The sequence below is a fragment of the Euleptes europaea genome, chromosome 1, assembly GCF_029931775.1.
Source record: "Euleptes europaea isolate rEulEur1 chromosome 1, rEulEur1.hap1, whole genome shotgun sequence".
NCBI lineage: Eukaryota > Metazoa > Chordata > Lepidosauria > Squamata > Sphaerodactylidae > Euleptes > Euleptes europaea.
In genome coordinates this window covers 178,369,789-178,387,366 of record NC_079312.1, presented here as the reverse complement: position 1 = coordinate 178,387,366, position 17,578 = coordinate 178,369,789, and the positions used below count along the sequence as shown (strand labels likewise).

Here is a 17,578-nt window from a genome sequence, read left to right as displayed (position 1 = left end):
AGATTGGGACAGTCGGCCCAGCGTCCCTTCCTGCCTTAAGAACCAGGGGGCAAGAGAGGCCGACTCCAGAGTCTGCACCCATCACGAACTCGCTGGGTAGAGAGGCCCGTTTTCCTGCTTTCTTGCAAGGCGCGGGGCAGCTTCGTCACCTGTCTCATATGGAAAGTTCCTTCCAGCTTAGCTAGGGTCGCCAACCTCCAGGTACTACCGGAGATCTCCTGCTATTACAACTTATCTCCAGCCGACAGAGATCAGTTCCCCTGGAGAAAATGGCCACTTTGGCCATTGGCCTCCATGGCATCGAAGCCCCTCCCCAAACCCTGCTTCTCCACCCCAAAAACCTCCTGCCGGTGGCAAAGAGGGACCCGGCAACCCTACTCCAGGTACCAGCTGGAGGTCTCCTGCTATTACAACTTATCTCCAGCCGATAGAAATCAGTTCCCCTGGAGAAAATGGCCGCTTTGGTAATTGGACTCTACGGCATTGAAGTCCTTCTCCTCCCCAAACCCCGCCCCTCCTTAGGTTTCACCCCAAAAACCTACTTCCGGTGGCAAAGAGGACCTGGTAACCATTCTCCAGGTACCAGCTGGAGATCTCCTGCTATTACAACTGATCTCCAGCCGATAGAGATCAGTTCCCCTGGAGCAAACGGACGCTTTGGCAATTGGACTCTATGGCATTGAAGCCCCTCCCCTCCCCAAACCCCGCCTTCCTCAGGCTCCGCCCCTAAAAAAAACCTCCCGCCGGTGGCGAAGAGGGACCTGGCAACCCTAGGCTTAGCCCCTGCCAATCATACTCCGAAGCACAAGAATTTGGCTGTGGTTGACACAGTGTGCAGAGCACAAAGGAAGAGACGGGGCTCCCCCCGCCCTATAGGTCGACAGCACCAACGAAGACCCCCCCCCCACGACAACTGGGACGTTGTGACGTCTTTCTCTCTTCTCTCTCTCTTTTCCTCTTCTCTTTTGTGATCGTGGCTCTCGATTCCTTTTTTCCCCCTTTTCATTTCTGTATTTGAACCCGGAGCCTTGGGCCCTGGAGGCTCATCCTGCAAGCGACTGAAAAGAGTGTCCCGTCCCCCCTCCTGCGTCTTCTATCATCCGGTGGCCTCTCCTGTCCTGGGGGGGAGGAACAACAGAACTGGGAGGCTGTGGGGCAGATAGCTTGCGGTTAAACCCAGCACCCGTGGCTGAACTTGCATTGTTATAATAAAAATTGTTCTTTTTACTCATTGCAGAAAAAAAGCCCCGTGAAGTTAAGTTTCGTAGGGTTTTGTTTCGGAAGGAGAACGCTATGGGACTGGGACCACAATACTGTTGATCCTGGAAACCCTTTTGGGATCTTGAGATAGGGTTGCCAACCTCCAAGGACTACCTGGAGATCTCCTGCTATTACAACTGGAAATTGAGCCACAAAATGGCGGGAGGCTTCAAGGTAAGGGGTGGCAACCGTTTCCACAAGGGTACTCCCCGAAGACACCCAAGGGATGAAGCCTTCCTGGGCTCTTCTGAAGCACACCTCCTGCTCGAACGAGGTGGAGGGAAACCTGGGCTGGCTGCTCGCTTTGTGGATGAGACCAGGAAGCCAGGGGACACACTGGTGAGTGGTAAGGCAGGAGCTGCCATAAGAACGTAATAAAAGCCCTGCTGGATCAGACCCAGGCCCATCAAGTCCAGCCGTCCATTCACACAGTGGCCAACCAGGCGCCTCTAGGGAGCCCACCAACAAGACGACTGCAGCAGCATTATCCTGCCTGTGTTCCACAGCACCTTATGTAATAGGCATGCTTCTTTGGACTAGTAGCCATGGATAGCCCCATCTTCCATAAGAACATAAGAAAGGCCCTGCTGGATCAGACCAAGGCCCATCAAGGCCAGCAGTCAGTTCACACAGTGGCCAACCAGGTACCTCCAGGAAGCCCACAAACAAGACGACTGCAGCAGCATTGTCCTGCCTGTGTTCCACAGCACCTAATAGAACAGGCATGCTCCTCTGATCCTGGAGAGAATAGGTATGCATCATGACTAGCATCCATTTGGACTAGCAGCCATGGGTAGCCCCATTCTCCATAAGAACATAAAGAAAGCCCTGTTGCATCAGACCGAGGCCCATCAGGTCCAGCCGTCTGTTCACACGGGCCAACCAGGTGCCTCTAGGAAGCCCACAAGCAAGACGACTGCAGCAGCATTTATCCTGCCTGCGTTCCACAGTACCGAATACAATAGGCATGCTCCTTGGATACTGTAGAGAATAGGCGTGCATCATGACTAGTATCAATTTTCGCCAGTAGCCATGAATACCCCTCTGCATGCCAAGAGTCTACAAACTGAGCCACAACCCCTGGCTATCTACATACACTTGTTGAAGTGAGCCATCGGTTCATAATATAACAGGGAGCAAGCCCCCTCTCTGAAGGCCTGACAAAGAGTTTCAAAATCCATAGAACAGGAGTGTCGAACTCAATTGTACGAGGGCCAGATAGGACATAAACGCCACTTGGCCGGGCCATGCCTCACCAGCCCAGATCAAGTAGCGGGGTAGCTGCCTCGGCTGGCTCGTGGGCCGGTTAAGGGGTCTCAAGGGGCCAGTTCCAGCCCGTGGGTCTTATGTTTGACACCCCTGCCCTAGAACATACATGTTTGCTTTTTTATAGGATCCAAATGGGGAGGGACCTATCATTCAGCAGTCAATCACCTGCTCTGCATGCAGAAGGATGTCGGTTCAGTCCCTGGCATTTGAAAGGATCTTAGTTGCCGGAGCTTTAATCTGAACATTGTTAAGGTCTGTGACTAAAACATTAATAAATTGAGTGAGTTGCCGGAACTGGAAAATCTCATTCCAAAGACCTTTGAGAGAGAGAAATGTGCGCACCAAAATTCCTGAGCCAAAAACATAGCCAAAAGTACATTTGGGGCTTGTTTTCTGCGTTTACGGAATGAAGAATGGTATCACCGAACTTTCCAGAACTACCCCCCCCCCAAAAAAAACCCATGGGGGCGGACTAGGGAATTTTTCTGGGGGTCTGGAGCAGGTGTTTATAGAGCAAACGGCCCCAGACATGCAGGGAACCAGGTCCACCCTCTCCGCTAACCCCCCTAACTTTGAAAGGGGAAGAGTTGTGGTTCAATGGTAGAGCATCTGCTCGGCATGCAGGAGGTCCCAGGTTCAATCCCCGGAATCTCCAGTTAAAGGGACTAGGCAGGTAGGTGATGGGAAAGACCCCTGCCTGAGACCCTGGAGAGCCGCTGCCGGTCTGAGTAGACAATACTGACCTTGATGGACCAAGGGTCTGATTCAGTAGAAGGCAGTTTCATGTATTGGGGAGGGGCTGAGGCTCAGTGGTAGAGCATCTGCTTGGCATGCAGAAGGTCCCAGGTTCAATCCCCAGCAACTCCAGTTAAAAGGACCAGGCAGCAATTGATGGGAAAGACCTCCACCTGAGACCCTGGAGAGCCGCTGCTGGTCGTAGACAATACTGACCTTGATGGACCAAGGGTCTGATTCAGTAGAAGGCAGTTTCATGTGTTCATAGGGATTGGACAAAGCAGCCAGACTTTACAGACCCCCGAACAAGGTGCCTCCAGCCATTCTGGCTTCTTATGGGGAAAGGAGAATATGGGATCTTTCCAGGCTCCTGAAATGGTTACCTGTAAGGTGGATCGCATGAAAACTGCAGTGCCCCATTTTCCCTCTCTCCTAAACCCCTCCCCGTTTGAAAACAAGGGGAGAAGGAACGTGGCGGCTGAATGAAACACGCTTTGCTTTCAAGCTCTCCTACTTCACGAACGGACAGGCAGGGGCTGAAAACAACCCGAAGCCCTTCCTAATTGGAAGCTCCAGTCAAGAAGTGCAGGTAACAGCGTGGGAGTTTATTTTCTTTTAACTCATAGCTCCAAACTGCGGATTTCACCTTGACTGAATCATAGAATCCTAGAGTTGAAAGGGGCCATGGAGGCCATCTAGTCCAACCCCCTGCTCAATGCAGGATCAGCCTAGACTCTAGAGCATCCCTGACAAGAGTATAGAATCATAGTTGGAAGGGGCCATAGAGGCCATCTAGTCCAACCCCCTGCTCAATGCAGGATCAGCCTAGAGCCTCCCTGACAAGGGCTTGTCCAGCCTCTGCTTAAAGACTGCCAGGGAGGGGGGGGGGAGTGCAAGGAATAGACCCTCCCTAAGCCTTTGCTGTGATGTGTGTGTTAAGCGCCATCAAGTCGCTTCCGACTCATGGCAACCCTATGAATCAATGCCCTCCAAAACGTCCTATCCTTAACAGCCTTGCTCAGGTCTTGTCAATTGAGGGCCGTGGCTTCCTTGATAGTCAATCCATGTCTTGTTGGGTCTTCTTTTCCTGCTGCCTTCCACTCTTCCTAGCATGATTGTCTTTTCCAGTGACTTGTCTTCTCATAGTATGTCCAAAGTACGACAGCCTCAGTTTAGTCATTTTAGCTTCTAGGGTCAGTTCAGGCTTGATTTATAGGGAACAGCAACTTAGTGGACTCTAGACCAGGGGTGTCAAACATATGGCCTGCCGAGGCAGCCACCCCCTCCCCAGTCCCGATCTGGGCTAGTGAGGCCTGGCCTGGCCAAATGACATTTATGTTACATCCAGCCCTCTTAACAAATGAGTTAAACACCCTGGCTCTATACCAAAGCAGGGTCCTTGAGGGATTGATTGTTAACTTGACAACACAATACAGGGAATAGCAGAAGAGGACGACAAATTGGTTTTTACATGCGGACTTTCTCTACTGCTTAAGGAAGAATCAAACCGGCTCACAATCACCTTCCCCTCCCCACAACAGACACCCTGTGGGGTAGGCAGGGCTGAGAAAACTGTGACTAGCCCAAGGTCACCCAGATGGCTTCATGTGCAGGAGCGGGGAAACAAATCCAGTTCACCAGATTAGCCTCTGCCGCTCATGTGGAGGAGTGGGGAATCCAACCCGGTTCTCCAGATCAGAGTCCACTACAGCTCTTCACCACCACACCACCTCTGCAGCAAATGGGTATACCTTCGAATCACTTCGGAGCCACCGTTTTCTCTGTAAGGTGCATGCAACTAAAAACACAATGAACGTTCTTCCCTCTTTCACCCCTACACCCAACCTATGGAGGAGCAGGAACAAATTATCTTCTGGCTGTCTGGAGGTGATGTAACTGAGCTAGAGGTCCCTGCGATTTTTGCAGAGGAGCAATAACCTTCCCTTCCAGATCCATCTTCCCACTTATGCAGTCTGATTTATAGCTCTGTCACTGCGGGCTTCCTTCCTCCAGTCTGTCCCTCATTTCTCCTGCCTGAGAACGAGGAGGCACACAGCCATCTGGGAAGTCAAGCGGTCCGTGTGCGTGTTTGGCCTATAACAGCTGGCACGCACACACACATTTTATTCGGTTCATAAATTAAGCGGATCCAGCTTTTTAACAACTGTTTCTCTTCCGCCAGGTTAAAATGGCCCTTAATATAACCTTACAGTGCTTAAAACAAATTTGACATTTTCTAAAGCCGAGTTAATTGGCCTCCTAAAGTGGGCTTAAAAGACCCCCTAACATGATTGGAACAAAAAAATGTATACAAACAGGACTATCTTTTATTCCTTAGCTGCGGTAGAATGGGAGCGGCATTCAAAACAGGATTGCTGTCAAAGCCCACCCACATTCTAGCAGGAGGCAGATTCAAGACTAATGCACGTGGAACAGGGTCAAGCGTAAGGGCTTGCAGGTGAAGCTGGGCTGGCCAGAAAATAGCCACAAGCAGCGATAAAGTTCTACATGGACGGATTTGCTTGCTCAATGCAGGAAGAATAGTTGATTTTTATATGCTGAATTTCTCTGCCACTAAGGAAGAGTCAAACTAGTTTACGACCACCTTTCCCCTCCCAACAGACACCCTGTGAGGTAGGTGGGGCTGAGAGAGCTGTGACTAGGCCAAAGTCCCCCAGCTGGCTTCATGTGGAGGAGTGGGGAAACCAACCCGGTCCTCCAGATTAGAGTCCTCCGCTCATGTGGAAGTGGGGAATCAAACTCGGTTCTCGAATGGGGAATCAAACCCAGTCCTCCAGATCAGACTCCGCTTCAAACCACTGCTCTTAACCACAGTCGTGTTTAGATACAGGGGAGCTCCTCTAAGCATCCCTTCCTTTGTAGGACCGCAGCAGAACATTCTAGGCAATGAATGCGGCTCCCCCAACTCCCCTTGTGACCGGCTTCCCCCCTTTAATCTGGCATTAATGCAACTTCAGCGCAGCGGTGTAATCCCACCCGCACCGCGCCGGCTCACACCCGGAGCTGCTGTCATTAGGCGGATAACAAGCCGTGGCATGAATAGCGCTGCAACCAGGGATGGGCCGCTTAACGGGATTAAGGCAGGGAACCGGGCCGAAAGCTCACGGGTGGGAACACCAACGCTGGAGCGGCGGATCCTGGAGACCCCCAGCGGCGAGACAGTCCAGCACGGCTCTTCCGGCCAGGGAAGAGGGCGCTACAGATACTGGCTAAGTCCGAGAGCCTCTTTGGGTTCCCACAGCAGTCTCTCTCCAACGAGCCTGCTGTTCTCAGAAAGCAGCTTTAAGCACCAAGGAAGAGAGTCTCCTGAGTGGCACTAACCGTCAGTGAAACTGCCTGCTACTGAATCAGACCCCTGGTCCACCAAGGTCAGTATCATCCAGAGACTGGCAGTGGCTCTCCAGGGACTCAGGCTGAGTCTTTCCATAAGATCATAAGCCCTGCTGGATGAGACCAAGGCCCATCAAGTCCATCAGTCTGTTCACACAGTGGCCAACCAGGGGCCTCCAGGAAGCCCACAAGCAAGATGACTGCAGCAGAATTACATTGCCTGAGTTCCACAGCACCTGATATAATAGGCATGCTCCTCTGATCCTGGAGAGAATAGGTATGCACCATGACTAGTATTCATTTTGACTAGTAGCCATGGATAGCCCTATCCTCCATGAGAACATAAGAAAGGCCATGCTGGATCAGACCAAGGTCCATCACGTCCAGCAGTCTGTTCACACAGCGGCCAACCAGGTGCCTCCAGGAAGCCCACAAACAAGATGACTGCAGTAGCATTATCCTGCCTGCGTTCCACAGCACCTAATATAATAGGCATGCTCCTCTGATCCTGGAGAGAATAGGCGTGCATCATGACTAGTAGCCATGGGTAGCCCTCTCCTCCATGAATGTGTCCACTCCCCTCTTAAAGCCTTCCGAGTTGGCAGCCATTACCACATCCTGGAGCAGGGAGTTCCACAATTTAACTATGAGTTGTGTGAAGAAATATTTCTTTATCTCTTTTGAATCTCTCACTCTCCAGCTTCAGCAGATGACCCCTTGTTCTAGTATTATGAGGGAGGGAGAAAAGCTTCTTCCTATCCCTTTCACTCTGCTTTGCTGCCTGGTCATTTCAACTGGAGATGCCGGGGGTTGAACCTGGGGCCTTCTGCATGCAAAGCAGAGGCTCTACCACTGAACCACAGCCCCTCCCCAAATGCCTTAAAATTGAATCAGACCCGTGGTACATCAAGGTCGGTATTGTCTACTCAGACCGGCAGCGCATCTCCAGGGTGTCAGGTAGAGGTCTTTCCCATCACCTATTGCCTAGTCCTTTTTAACTGGACATGCCGGGGATTGAACCAGGTAACTTCTGCTTGCCAAGTTGGTGCTTTGGAACTGAGCCACGCCCCCTCCCATCCTTGCCTTCTCTCTCGCCCCCAACCCAACCCAAGCACAGGCCTGTTGAGAGGCAGACCTTCCAGAGCTGGTACAGGGCTGCGCAGCCCAGCCCATGCCCACCTCCCCAAGAAAGTACGGTCGAGACCAAGGTTGGCAGGAAGAGTTTACTGAGAAGTGGGATCAGGCTTGGATGTGGCTCTTGGCGCTAAAGGCCAGGTAATAAACCAGGAGGCCGATGCAGGCCGCCAGCACCTCGGTGGAGACCCACGGTCCACTCCAGGCACCCTGGAAGAGAAGGAAGGAAAGGCGAGGGTTAGAATCAAAAAGGAAGTATTTCTTCACACAACACATAGTTCAATGGTGGAACTCCCTGCCCCAGGATGATGTAATGGCTGCCAACTTGGAAGGCTTAAAGAGTGGACATATTAAGAGGGGACTGGAAGTGTTCATGGAAGATGGGGCTACCCATGGCTACTAGTCAAAATGGATACTGGTCATGATGTATACCTATTCTCTCAAGTATCAGAGGAGCATGCCTATCATATTAGGTGCCGTGGAACACAGGCAGGATAAATGCTGCTGCAGTCGTCTTGTTTGTGGGCTTCCTGGAGGCACCTAGTTGGCCACTGTGTGAACAGACTGCTGGACTTGATGGGCCTGGGTCTGATCCAGCAGGGCCTTTCTTATGTTATTAATCATGGAGTTGGAAGGGACTGCCAGGGTCATCTAGTCCAACCCCCTGCATAATGCAGGAAATTCACAACTACCTCCCCCCCAGCACCCCCAGTGACCCCCTACTCCATGCCCAGAAGATGGCCAAGGTGCCCTCCCTCGCATGATCTGCCTAAGGTCATAGAATCAGCACTGCTGACAGATGGCTATCCAGCCTCTGCTTAAAAACCTCCAGGGAAGGAGAGCTCACCACCTTCCAAGGAAGCCTGTTCTACTGAGGAACTGCTCTGTTGGAAAATTCTTCCTAATGCCTAGACAGAAACTCTTTTGATTTAATTTCAACCCATGGGTTCTGGTCCGACCTTCTGGGGCAACAGAAAACAACTCGGCACCTTCCTCCATATGACAGCTCTTCAAGTACTTGAAGATGTACCCCCTCTCAGTCTTCATACCCCTTCTCAGTCTTCTCCATGTTAAACATAGCCAGCTCCTTCAACCTTTCCTCATAGGACTTAGTCTCCAGACCCCTCACCATCTTTGTTGCCCTCCTCTGGACATGTTCCAGCTTATCTACATCTTTCTTAAATTGTGGTGCCCAAAACTGAACACAGTACTCTAGGTGAGGTCTAACCAGAGCGGAGTAAAGCGATACCATCACTTTGCGTGATCTGGACACTAGACTCTGTTGATGCAGCCCAAGATCGTATTTGCCTTTTTAGCAACCGCATCACACTGCTGACTCACATTCAGTGTTTTGTCTATATAGGTGAGGCAGGCAGGGAAGCAACAACCAATCCTGGTTGTACGCTCCAGGGAAGGATCGCACAGCAGCTCTGGCAAGGACGACTGTGTGGGGAGGCTCAAAACGTTACGAGCCAGAAGGGCAGGCTGCTCCGACAGGGTCCAGGACTTTGGATTCAGGGTCAACCCTCTGCTGAAGTGCGGGGTTAAGTCCTTTATCAGTTAATCATTACATCGGGGGAGAGGATGCTTATGGGGTGGGGTGGTGGGGAGGGAGATGTTGGTGACCTCGTTCCTTCTCCACCCGCAGCTGCCTGCCCGTCTCTTTACTCACTCGATGGTCAACATTGACAGTGAACAGGGGCTTGATCTCAGAGACGTCCTCATTGTTGCGCTGAGCCTGGTGGAGGGTAGAATGGGTGGCAAATGCACAAGAAGTTAAATGGAGCTCCTTGTGACATAGGGCTTTCTCTGCAGAGAAAGCCCCACCGTGAGTCCCTTACACTGAATGCTCGGCAGGGAAGAGACCAAGTGAATTTCCAGCAATTGCAATAAAGCAGCAGCAGAAGAAGTTGGTTTTTATATGCCGACTTTCTCTACCACTTAAGGCAGAATCAAACCGGCTTACAATCACCTTCCCTTTCTCTCCCCACAACAGACACCCTGTGAGGTAGGCTGGATGTGGCATCCCCTTGAGTGCTCTTATCAGGCCCACGAACCAGCCACTCCCCCCCTCACCGCCACTCTCAATCTGGGATGAAAGGCCCCAGCCAAATGTCAGTTATGTTATATCAGGCCCTCGTAACAATTAAATTCGACACCCCTGGGATGGGACATCCTTCCAACGCACCAGGAATCCAACCGGTTGCAATTCCAGCACAAAGAGCGTTCTCCCTCCACCCACCAGGGTGCAACCTCACCTTGCGCAAGATGCTGTAAGACTCCTCGTCGAAGAATTTCACCTCGTAGGTGCCGGAGCGGGCCAGCTTGTGCTCCATGCTCCAGGAGACCTGCCCGGGAAAGGGTCATCGTATCAGTGCCCAGAGAGATCGGACTCTCCCCTAGCGAAGGGACACGCGTGCATAGCAAGGTGCGTGCAGATGTGCCACCCGCTTCAGTGGCCAGGGCTACAGCAAGCCGAGCTAGCCAATGGTTCGGGGTAGTAGGATTGCTTTAGCATGGAGTACACTATGGAAAGGGCCATGGGACCAGACCCACCATAAATCCAGAGCCATGCAGTTTGCACAGGAAGACAAATGTGCTGGGGGGAGTTGTGTGAATTTCCTGCAGGGGTTTGGACTAGATCAGTGCTTCCTAAACTGTGGGCCCCATATGGAGTCGAGTAACTGAAGGTGGGGGTTGCAAAAAGTCTGACAATAGTAAAAGGTTTCTGAATGGTAAAATTATATCTATACCAAAGAATTGTTTTAAAATAAATTTCTTTATGATTTCTTATCAGTAAATAGGCGAGGGGCCGTGGCTCAGTGGTAGAGCATCTGCTTGGCATGCAGAAGGTCCCAGGTTCCATCCCCAGCATCTCCAGTTAAAAGGACGAGGCAAATAGGTGATGGGAAAGACCTGAGACCCTGGAGAGCCGCTGCCGGTCTGAGTAGACAATACTGACTTTTGATGGACCAAGGGTCTGATTCAGTATAAAGCAGTTTGGGGAGGGGCCATGGCTCAAGTGGCAGAGCCTCTGATCGGTATGCAGAAGGTCCCAGGTTCAGTCCCCAGCATCTCCAGTTAAAGGGACCAGGCAAGTAGGTGATGTGAAAGACCTCTGCAGGAGACCCTGGAGAGCCACTGCCGGTCTGAGCAGACAATACTGACTTTGATGGACCGAGGGTCTGGTTCAGTATAAGGCAGCTTCATGTGTATGTGTTTGATCAGCATACCTGTTTTATATACCTATATACCCGGGGTTGTGTAAAAATTTCTCAGGCGAAAAGGGGTCGCAAGTGGAAAAAGTTTAAGAAGCCCTGGACTAGATGACCCATTTCAACTCTATGAGTCTATGCACGCTGCCTCCCCGTCTCCCGATTATTGAGCACCATGCCCGGCAGCCTGTTCCACACTGCCAGCGCCAAAGGGGCCCCTTAGGGTATAGCCAGCCTGCTTGCTTCAGTTGGGGCTAATCGGGCCAATGTTTTCTATCACCAGATTGCTGTCGTTACCAATTACAAGCTATGGTTGGTGGAGGGATATTATTCTATAACATCCGTGTTCTAGCACAGGGGTTCCCAGCATTGGGCCCACGAGTGCCACGGTGCCTGTCAAGTGCTTTTAGAGAGTGGGTGGGGTCAGGTGGGGTTTGCCGGGCACCAGAAAAGTTATCGGCAGGGTGCCATGGTGCCCACTGGCACCACGTTGGGGACCCCTGACCCAGAATTTCATGTCACATCCACAACTTTCCCCATCCATCAATGCCCCGTTGCATTCCTCGCCTACGACCAAGGAACACGGCATATCCATACCTGATAGCGGCCAACATCTTGACCCCGAGTGACAGGAAACTGCTTGCCATTAACATCTGCGTAGAGGGCAACGTTCTAGAGAGCGAGAGGGACAAAGAACGATTAATATTGAGAAAGGTGGGTGCACTCTCCTTCAGCCTCAAAGGCCAGCACAGCTCTCGGGTTATAAGGCATGCTAGGCCATAAGAACATAAGGAAGGCCATGCTGGATCAGATCAAGATCCATCAAGTCCAGTGGTCTGTTCACACAGTGGCCAACCAGGTGCCTCTAGGAAGCCCCCAAATAAGATGACTCCAGCAGCATTATCCTGCCTGTGCTCCACAGCACCTAATATAACAGGCATGCTCTTCTGATCCTGGAGAGAATAGGTATTCATCATGACTAGTAGCTATTTGGACTAGTAGCCATGAATAGCCCCAACCTCCATAAGAACATAAGGAAAGCCCGGCTGGATCAGACCAAGACCCATCGAGTCCAGCAGTCTGTTCACACAGTGGACAACCAGGTGCCTCTAGCAAGCCCACAAACCAGACGACTGCAGCAGCATTATCCTGCCTGCGTTCCATGAACATGTTCACTACCCTCTTAAAGCCTTCCAAGTTGGCAGCCGTCGCCACATCCTGGGGCAGGGGGTTCCACAGTTTAATGATGTGTTGTGTGAAGAAAAGCCACAAGGCCTGACGCTACTGAGGGTTCAAATAAAGGTAAAGGTCCCCTGTGCAAGCACCGGGTCATTCCTGACCCACGGGGTGACTGTTGGAGTGAGAGCGACTCAGCATGCCTTGACATTGGAGGGCGCTATTTTACTCTAAATTTGTAGTTGCTGTTTCTTTAATGAGATGTAGCTGTTTTGCTGTACTTGGGGGCTGCCCTCTAACTCCTCCTCCTCCTTTCTCAGTAGCCATTTTGTCTTTCTCTTTCCACATGGTCTGCAAAGGAGGCAGACGTTTCTACAGGTCTCTCCTGCATAAACCATAAAATCATACTTGCATTCACATGACGCTGGATTAGCTAGCCACTTGAATAGGGACAGGTATTCTTTAGATGAGGCTTTCTATCTTTTATCAACTGCAACAAGAATGTTAACAAACTATACCTGAATAAATGTAAGTTCTACTTTTTTGCAATTTACTTCTTGGGAAGACTGAATTTATTGCACTCAGTATCTCGCTTCCATGACTGGGCAAACTCTACTATATTAACCAAATATAAAACCCAATAGTGACGTCACATCCCGACGTTTACTAGGCAGACTTTGTTTACGGGGTGCTTTGCCAGTGCCTTCCCCAGTCATCTTCCCTTTATCCCCAGCAAGTTGGATGCTCATTTTACCGACCTCGGAAACATGGAAGGCTGAGTTGACCTTGAGCCGGCTACCTGAAACCAACTTCTATCGGGATCAAACTCAGGTCGTGAGCAGAGCTTGGACTGCAGTACTGCAGCTTACCACTCTGCGCCACAGGGCTCCTATAGGGTTCACATAGCAAGCTCCCATATGGGTTCTTTGCCCTTCCCCAAATGCACATGTGCCACCCACTTCAGTGGTGGAGCTATGGAAAGCCAGCCCAGCCAATGGTTCGGGGAGGTCAGATGCTATGGCATGGGGTACACTATGAGAAGTCCATGGAGCGGGACCTGCCATAAATCCAAAGCCATGCGATTGCCAAAGAACAAGGATTCCCTCTGTCATCCCACCAGAGCAAAAACTGGCCCCCTCCCTTCCGAGTTCCCAGCCCCACTTCAAACCGACCCAGTCAGAACTCACCTGAGCTCTATTTTTACAGGTGAGGGAAATCTCAACGACAAAGACAGTCTCAGAAGAGATAACAGCATCTGAGGTAGTGTAGTAGGATGGAGAGATGGTTGGTTCTGTACAGGTTTCCGCTGATGGAAAAGAGAAAGCAGCTTATGAGTAAGACATCCCAAGCCAAACAGAAAATGGTGTAAGGTGTTCTGTGCGGCAAAGACTCTACAGAGCTCAGCATCTCGCCACAAATCTATGGAGGCATCCGAATTTCTCTCAAGGGGTCTCCAGAACCCACTGCTTGCTTGGCGACAAGATCCATCTGGACAATGGAATCTAAGCCCCAAGGAGAACACAGATAACTCATCCCACCATTAAAAACAACCACAAATTCAGAAGTCAATATTCAGAGCGCAAACCACTTAAAGAGACACACATATTTAATATTTTAGCCTTTAGCCCCACAATGTCCATTTGACCTCCTATTTTAAAGATGACGGAATGAGCTCTTTTATCAAAGAACATTTGCCCAGCTGGATCATAAATCAGCATGAGGTTTAGCTGTTGCTGAATGGAGAACATTCAAATGGATACTAGTCGTGATGCATGCCTATTCTTTCCAGGATCAGGGGAGCATGCCTATGATATGAGGTGCTGTGGAACGCAGGCAGGATAATGCTGCTGCCGTTGTCTTGTTTGTGGGCTTCTTAGAGGCCCCTGGTTGGCCCCTGTGTGAACAGACTTCTGGCCTTTATTCTGCTCCAGCATGGCTTTTCTTATGGAGGACGGGGCTATCCACGGCTACTAGTCCAAATGGATACTGGTCATGATGCATACCTATTCCCTCCAGGACCAGAGGAGCATGCCTGTCATCTTAGGTGCTGTGGAACACAGGCAGGATAATGCTGCTGCAGTCGTTTTGCTTGTGGGCTTCCTAGAGGCACCCGGTTGGCCCCTGTGTGAACAGACTGCTGGACTTGATGGGCCTGGGTCTGATCCAGCAGGGCTTTCCTTATGTTTTTATGGAGGATGGGACTATCCATGGCTACTAGTCATGATGCATACCTACTCTCTCCAGGATCAGAGGCGCAAGCCTATTATATGAGGTGCTGTGGAACGCAGGCAGGACAACGCTGCTGCAGTCATCTTGTTTGTGGGCTTCCAAGAGGCCCCTGGTTGGCCCCTGTGTGAACAGACTGCTGGACTTGATGGGCCTGGGTCCGATCCAGCAGGGCTTTCCTTATGGAGGATGGGGCTATCCATGGCTACTAATCCAAATGGATACTAGTCATGATGCATACGTATTCTCTCCAGGATCAGAGGAGCAGGGCTATTATATTAGGTGCTGTGGAACCGCAGGCAGGATAAATGCTGCTGCAGTCGTCTTGCTTGTGGGCTTCCTGGAGGCCCCTGGTTGACCACTGTGTGAACAGACTGCTGGACTGGATGGGCCTTGGTCTGAGCCAGCAGGGCCTTTCCTGGGCTCTTGTGTGAGCAACCCTAGGGACTGATCCCTGTGTTGTGGGGATCCACTGTAATTCCGGGAGATCTCCATGCCCCACCTGGAGGTTGGCAACCCTAAATACCGGCCTGGCCCAACATTTCTGCTGATGCGTCCACTGGGGGGGGAGGGGGAGAAGAGGGCGTTTAACCCTTTCCTGACTCCAGGCATGCCTCAAGAGGGGGAAGGCAAAGGGGCGCTGGGAAGAGGCCTCTCCACCTACCTCGAGCCCCGCTCAGCACGAGCAGCACGGAAACCAGCCCCGCCAGGCCCCGGCCGGCCCCCGCCATCGCCGGCCCGGAGAAGAAGGACACACCCGCCGCGTGGCCACCCGCCGCTCTCCCAGCCCGCCAGGCGGGGGCTGCCGGGAAGGCTCCCGGAAGCAGGCCAGCCAATCGGAGCCTTCCCCCTCGCCACGTGACACGGGATGGCCCTCGGAGGGACACGTAGCTCTCCCGCAGCGAGCAGCGCACGCGCGGCTTGGCTGCTTTCCTACTCGAGTGGCGCGTGCGCAGCCCGACTTCTTCCCTGATTGAATGGGGCGCGGAGTGGCGCATGCGCGGACCGGTTTCTTTCCCTCCTGAGTGGGGGCTCAGAGCCTGATTGACTCGGGCGCGGGGTGGCGCATGCGCGGCTCGGTTTCTGTCCTACCTGAGCGGGGCTCAGAGCGACGCATGCGCGGTTCGGTTTCTTCGGTAATTTGAGTTGAGGGCAGGGTGGCGCATGCCATTGGAAGCTCGCTCGGGCCAATTACAGGCACTCTGGCCTACCTCGTAGGGTTGTTGTGAGGAAAGGGGAAATATGTACGCCGTCTCGGGTATCCATTGGGAGGGGGAAAGGTGGGGCGTAAAGGAAGTGAACAAATCCAATAAATATATATTTCGTCTACATTTATACTGAGGTACAAGCTCTCTCAGTGATTGCGATTGTGTAATATATTCCTCTCTCATTTTGGTCAGTAAAAGAAAAACATCAAAAGTTCCATCCTCAGACAAAGGAAGCCTCTCCGCCTCCTTGAAGGAATTCTAAAATGGCCGCCGGGAGAACTGCGCATGCGTGAAATGGGGCGTTTAAGCTACTCGTCGCAGTTTGCGCATGCGCATTAATCGTGGCCGTGGTTACGGTTGGTGCAGTTGTCTTCCTCCCCCCTTTTTTTTGGGGGGGAACCGGTTTTTTCTCCCTCAACCCCCTAAAAGCGTCGCGAGATGTGGAGCTACGGACGCTTCCGCTGCTTTATGTGACCACGAGGTCCGAGCGAAGAAACGGCTTCCGCTCCCGAACAAGAAACGCGGCTACCAAACCATCCCGACCACGCTGCCAAGTTGCAAAGACTGTCGTCATGGCAACCACCGACGACGGCTCTCTATTGGAAGAAGGTTCGCTACGTGGCGTTGCTGATTGGCGAAAGACGGTGAAGGGGCGGGATAAGAGAACAGGACTCGGTAGGAAGGAGGATGTTGGAAGGGACATGATTGGTCAAGGGAGGGAGAACGGCGGAAGGGATTGGTCCAGAGCTTGGGTTTGTGGGCGGTTCTCACGGAGGGGAGGTTTTTCCCCTCCCTGGAGGAGAATCATCCCCGTTGCCACGGCAACCGCTGCCTGGGGTGGCTTTGGCACGCGGGCGTCCAGTTGCTGATCCCCAGATTAGGCGCCCTGATGGGTGGATGGCGCCTGTGGAGGCTGGGGCGGTCTGCGGTCTTAGAGCTTTAATGCAAGTGTAGGGAGGAAGAACCAGATAAGATGGTGCAATAAAAAAATCACGACCAGTGGGTTTCAGAAGGCATTGCAAAATAAGTGGTGCAGTCTGACATCTCTCTCTCTATATATAAAATGACGATAAATATAATAATGTTAATATAATATATATTAATATACAGCATTTCAATATATATGTACGCCTTGTTAAAACGGCTACATATATTAATATATACTAATATTTATTAACATGTTTATTAATATTATATATTAGTAAATATTATTATATAATATCTATATATCGGTGTATATAATATTAATATGTATGTATATTAAAAAGTAAAAGGTCCCCTGTGCAAGCACCGGGTCATTCCTGACCCATGGGGTGACGTCACATCCTGACGTTTCCAAGGCAGACTTTGTTTGCGGGGTGGTTTGCCAGTGCCTTCCCCAGTCATCTTCCCTTTACCCCCAGCAAGCTGGGTCCTCATTTTACCGACCTCGGAAGGATGGAAGGCTGAGTCAACCTTGAACCGGCTATCTGAAACCGACTTCCGTCGGGATTGAACTCAGGTCGTGAGCAGAGCTTTTGACTGCAGTACTGCAGCTTAACACTCTGCGCCATGGGGCTCATATGGATGGATAGATGGATAGAAATGTCAGCCATGAAGGAGCTAGAAAAGATTCTGAAGTGTAAGGATGTGTTCCTGGCCACCAAGATCAAGTTAATTCATGCCATAGTATTCCCCATTACTGTATATGGGTGTGAAAGCTGGACAGTGAAGAAAGCTGATAGGAAGAAAGCAGATTCCTTTGAAATGTGGTGTTGGGGGAGAGTGTTGCGGATACCCTGGACTGCCAAAAAAAAAACCAAATCAGTGGGTTCTCAATCAAATCAAGCCTGAACTGACCCTAGAAGCTAAAATTACTAAACTGAGGCTGTCGTATTTTGGTCACATTATGAGAAGACAAGAGTCACTGGAAAAGACAATCATGCTTGGAACAGTTGAGGGCAGCAGGAAAAGAGGAAGACCCAACAAGAGATGGATTGACTCAATAAAAGAAGCCACAGCCTT

At 51.3% G+C, this 17,578-nt stretch overlaps 1 protein-coding gene and 2 non-coding genes across 3 annotated transcripts; all 3 read right to left on the bottom strand.

Annotated features, from left to right (window-relative positions):
- Positions 1 to 7,854: 7,854 nt before the first annotated feature.
- On the bottom strand, positions 7,855 to 15,108 carry SSR4 (signal sequence receptor subunit 4). Its single transcript, XM_056855957.1, has 6 exons — positions 15,031 to 15,108; positions 13,328 to 13,446; positions 11,562 to 11,636; positions 10,008 to 10,097; positions 9,422 to 9,487; positions 7,855 to 7,959 (listed from the first exon to the last, which is right to left on the bottom strand). Exons 1-6 carry the CDS (start codon positions 15,095 to 15,097, stop codon positions 7,855 to 7,857), a joined length of 522 nt encoding a protein of 173 aa, XP_056711935.1. The 5' UTR covers positions 15,098 to 15,108.
- On the bottom strand, positions 10,186 to 10,324 carry LOC130493648 (small nucleolar RNA SNORA42/SNORA80 family). The gene has a single exon (XR_008934010.1). It is a non-coding gene; the product is annotated as a small nucleolar RNA SNORA42/SNORA80 family (small nucleolar RNA).
- Positions 13,085 to 13,220, bottom strand: LOC130493646 (small nucleolar RNA SNORA42/SNORA80 family). Its single transcript, XR_008934009.1, has one exon. It is a non-coding gene; the product is annotated as a small nucleolar RNA SNORA42/SNORA80 family (small nucleolar RNA).
- Positions 15,109 to 17,578: the final 2,470 nt, after the last annotated feature.

Bases quoted from the DNA above. Each gene is read 5' to 3' on its own strand.
- SSR4 (XM_056855957.1), bottom strand. From the start codon at position 15,097: ATGGCGGGGGCCGGCCGGGGCCTGGCGGGGCTGGTTTCCGTGCTGCTC. The intron at 11,637-13,327 runs GTGAGTTCTGAC...CTCGCTCTCTAG, and splicing joins CCTGTAAAAATAGAGCTCAG to AACGTTGCCCTCTACGCAGA. The intron at 9,488-10,007 runs GTGAGGTTGCAC...ACCCTCCACCAG, and splicing joins CTTACAGCATCTTGCGCAAG to GCTCAGCGCAACAATGAGGA.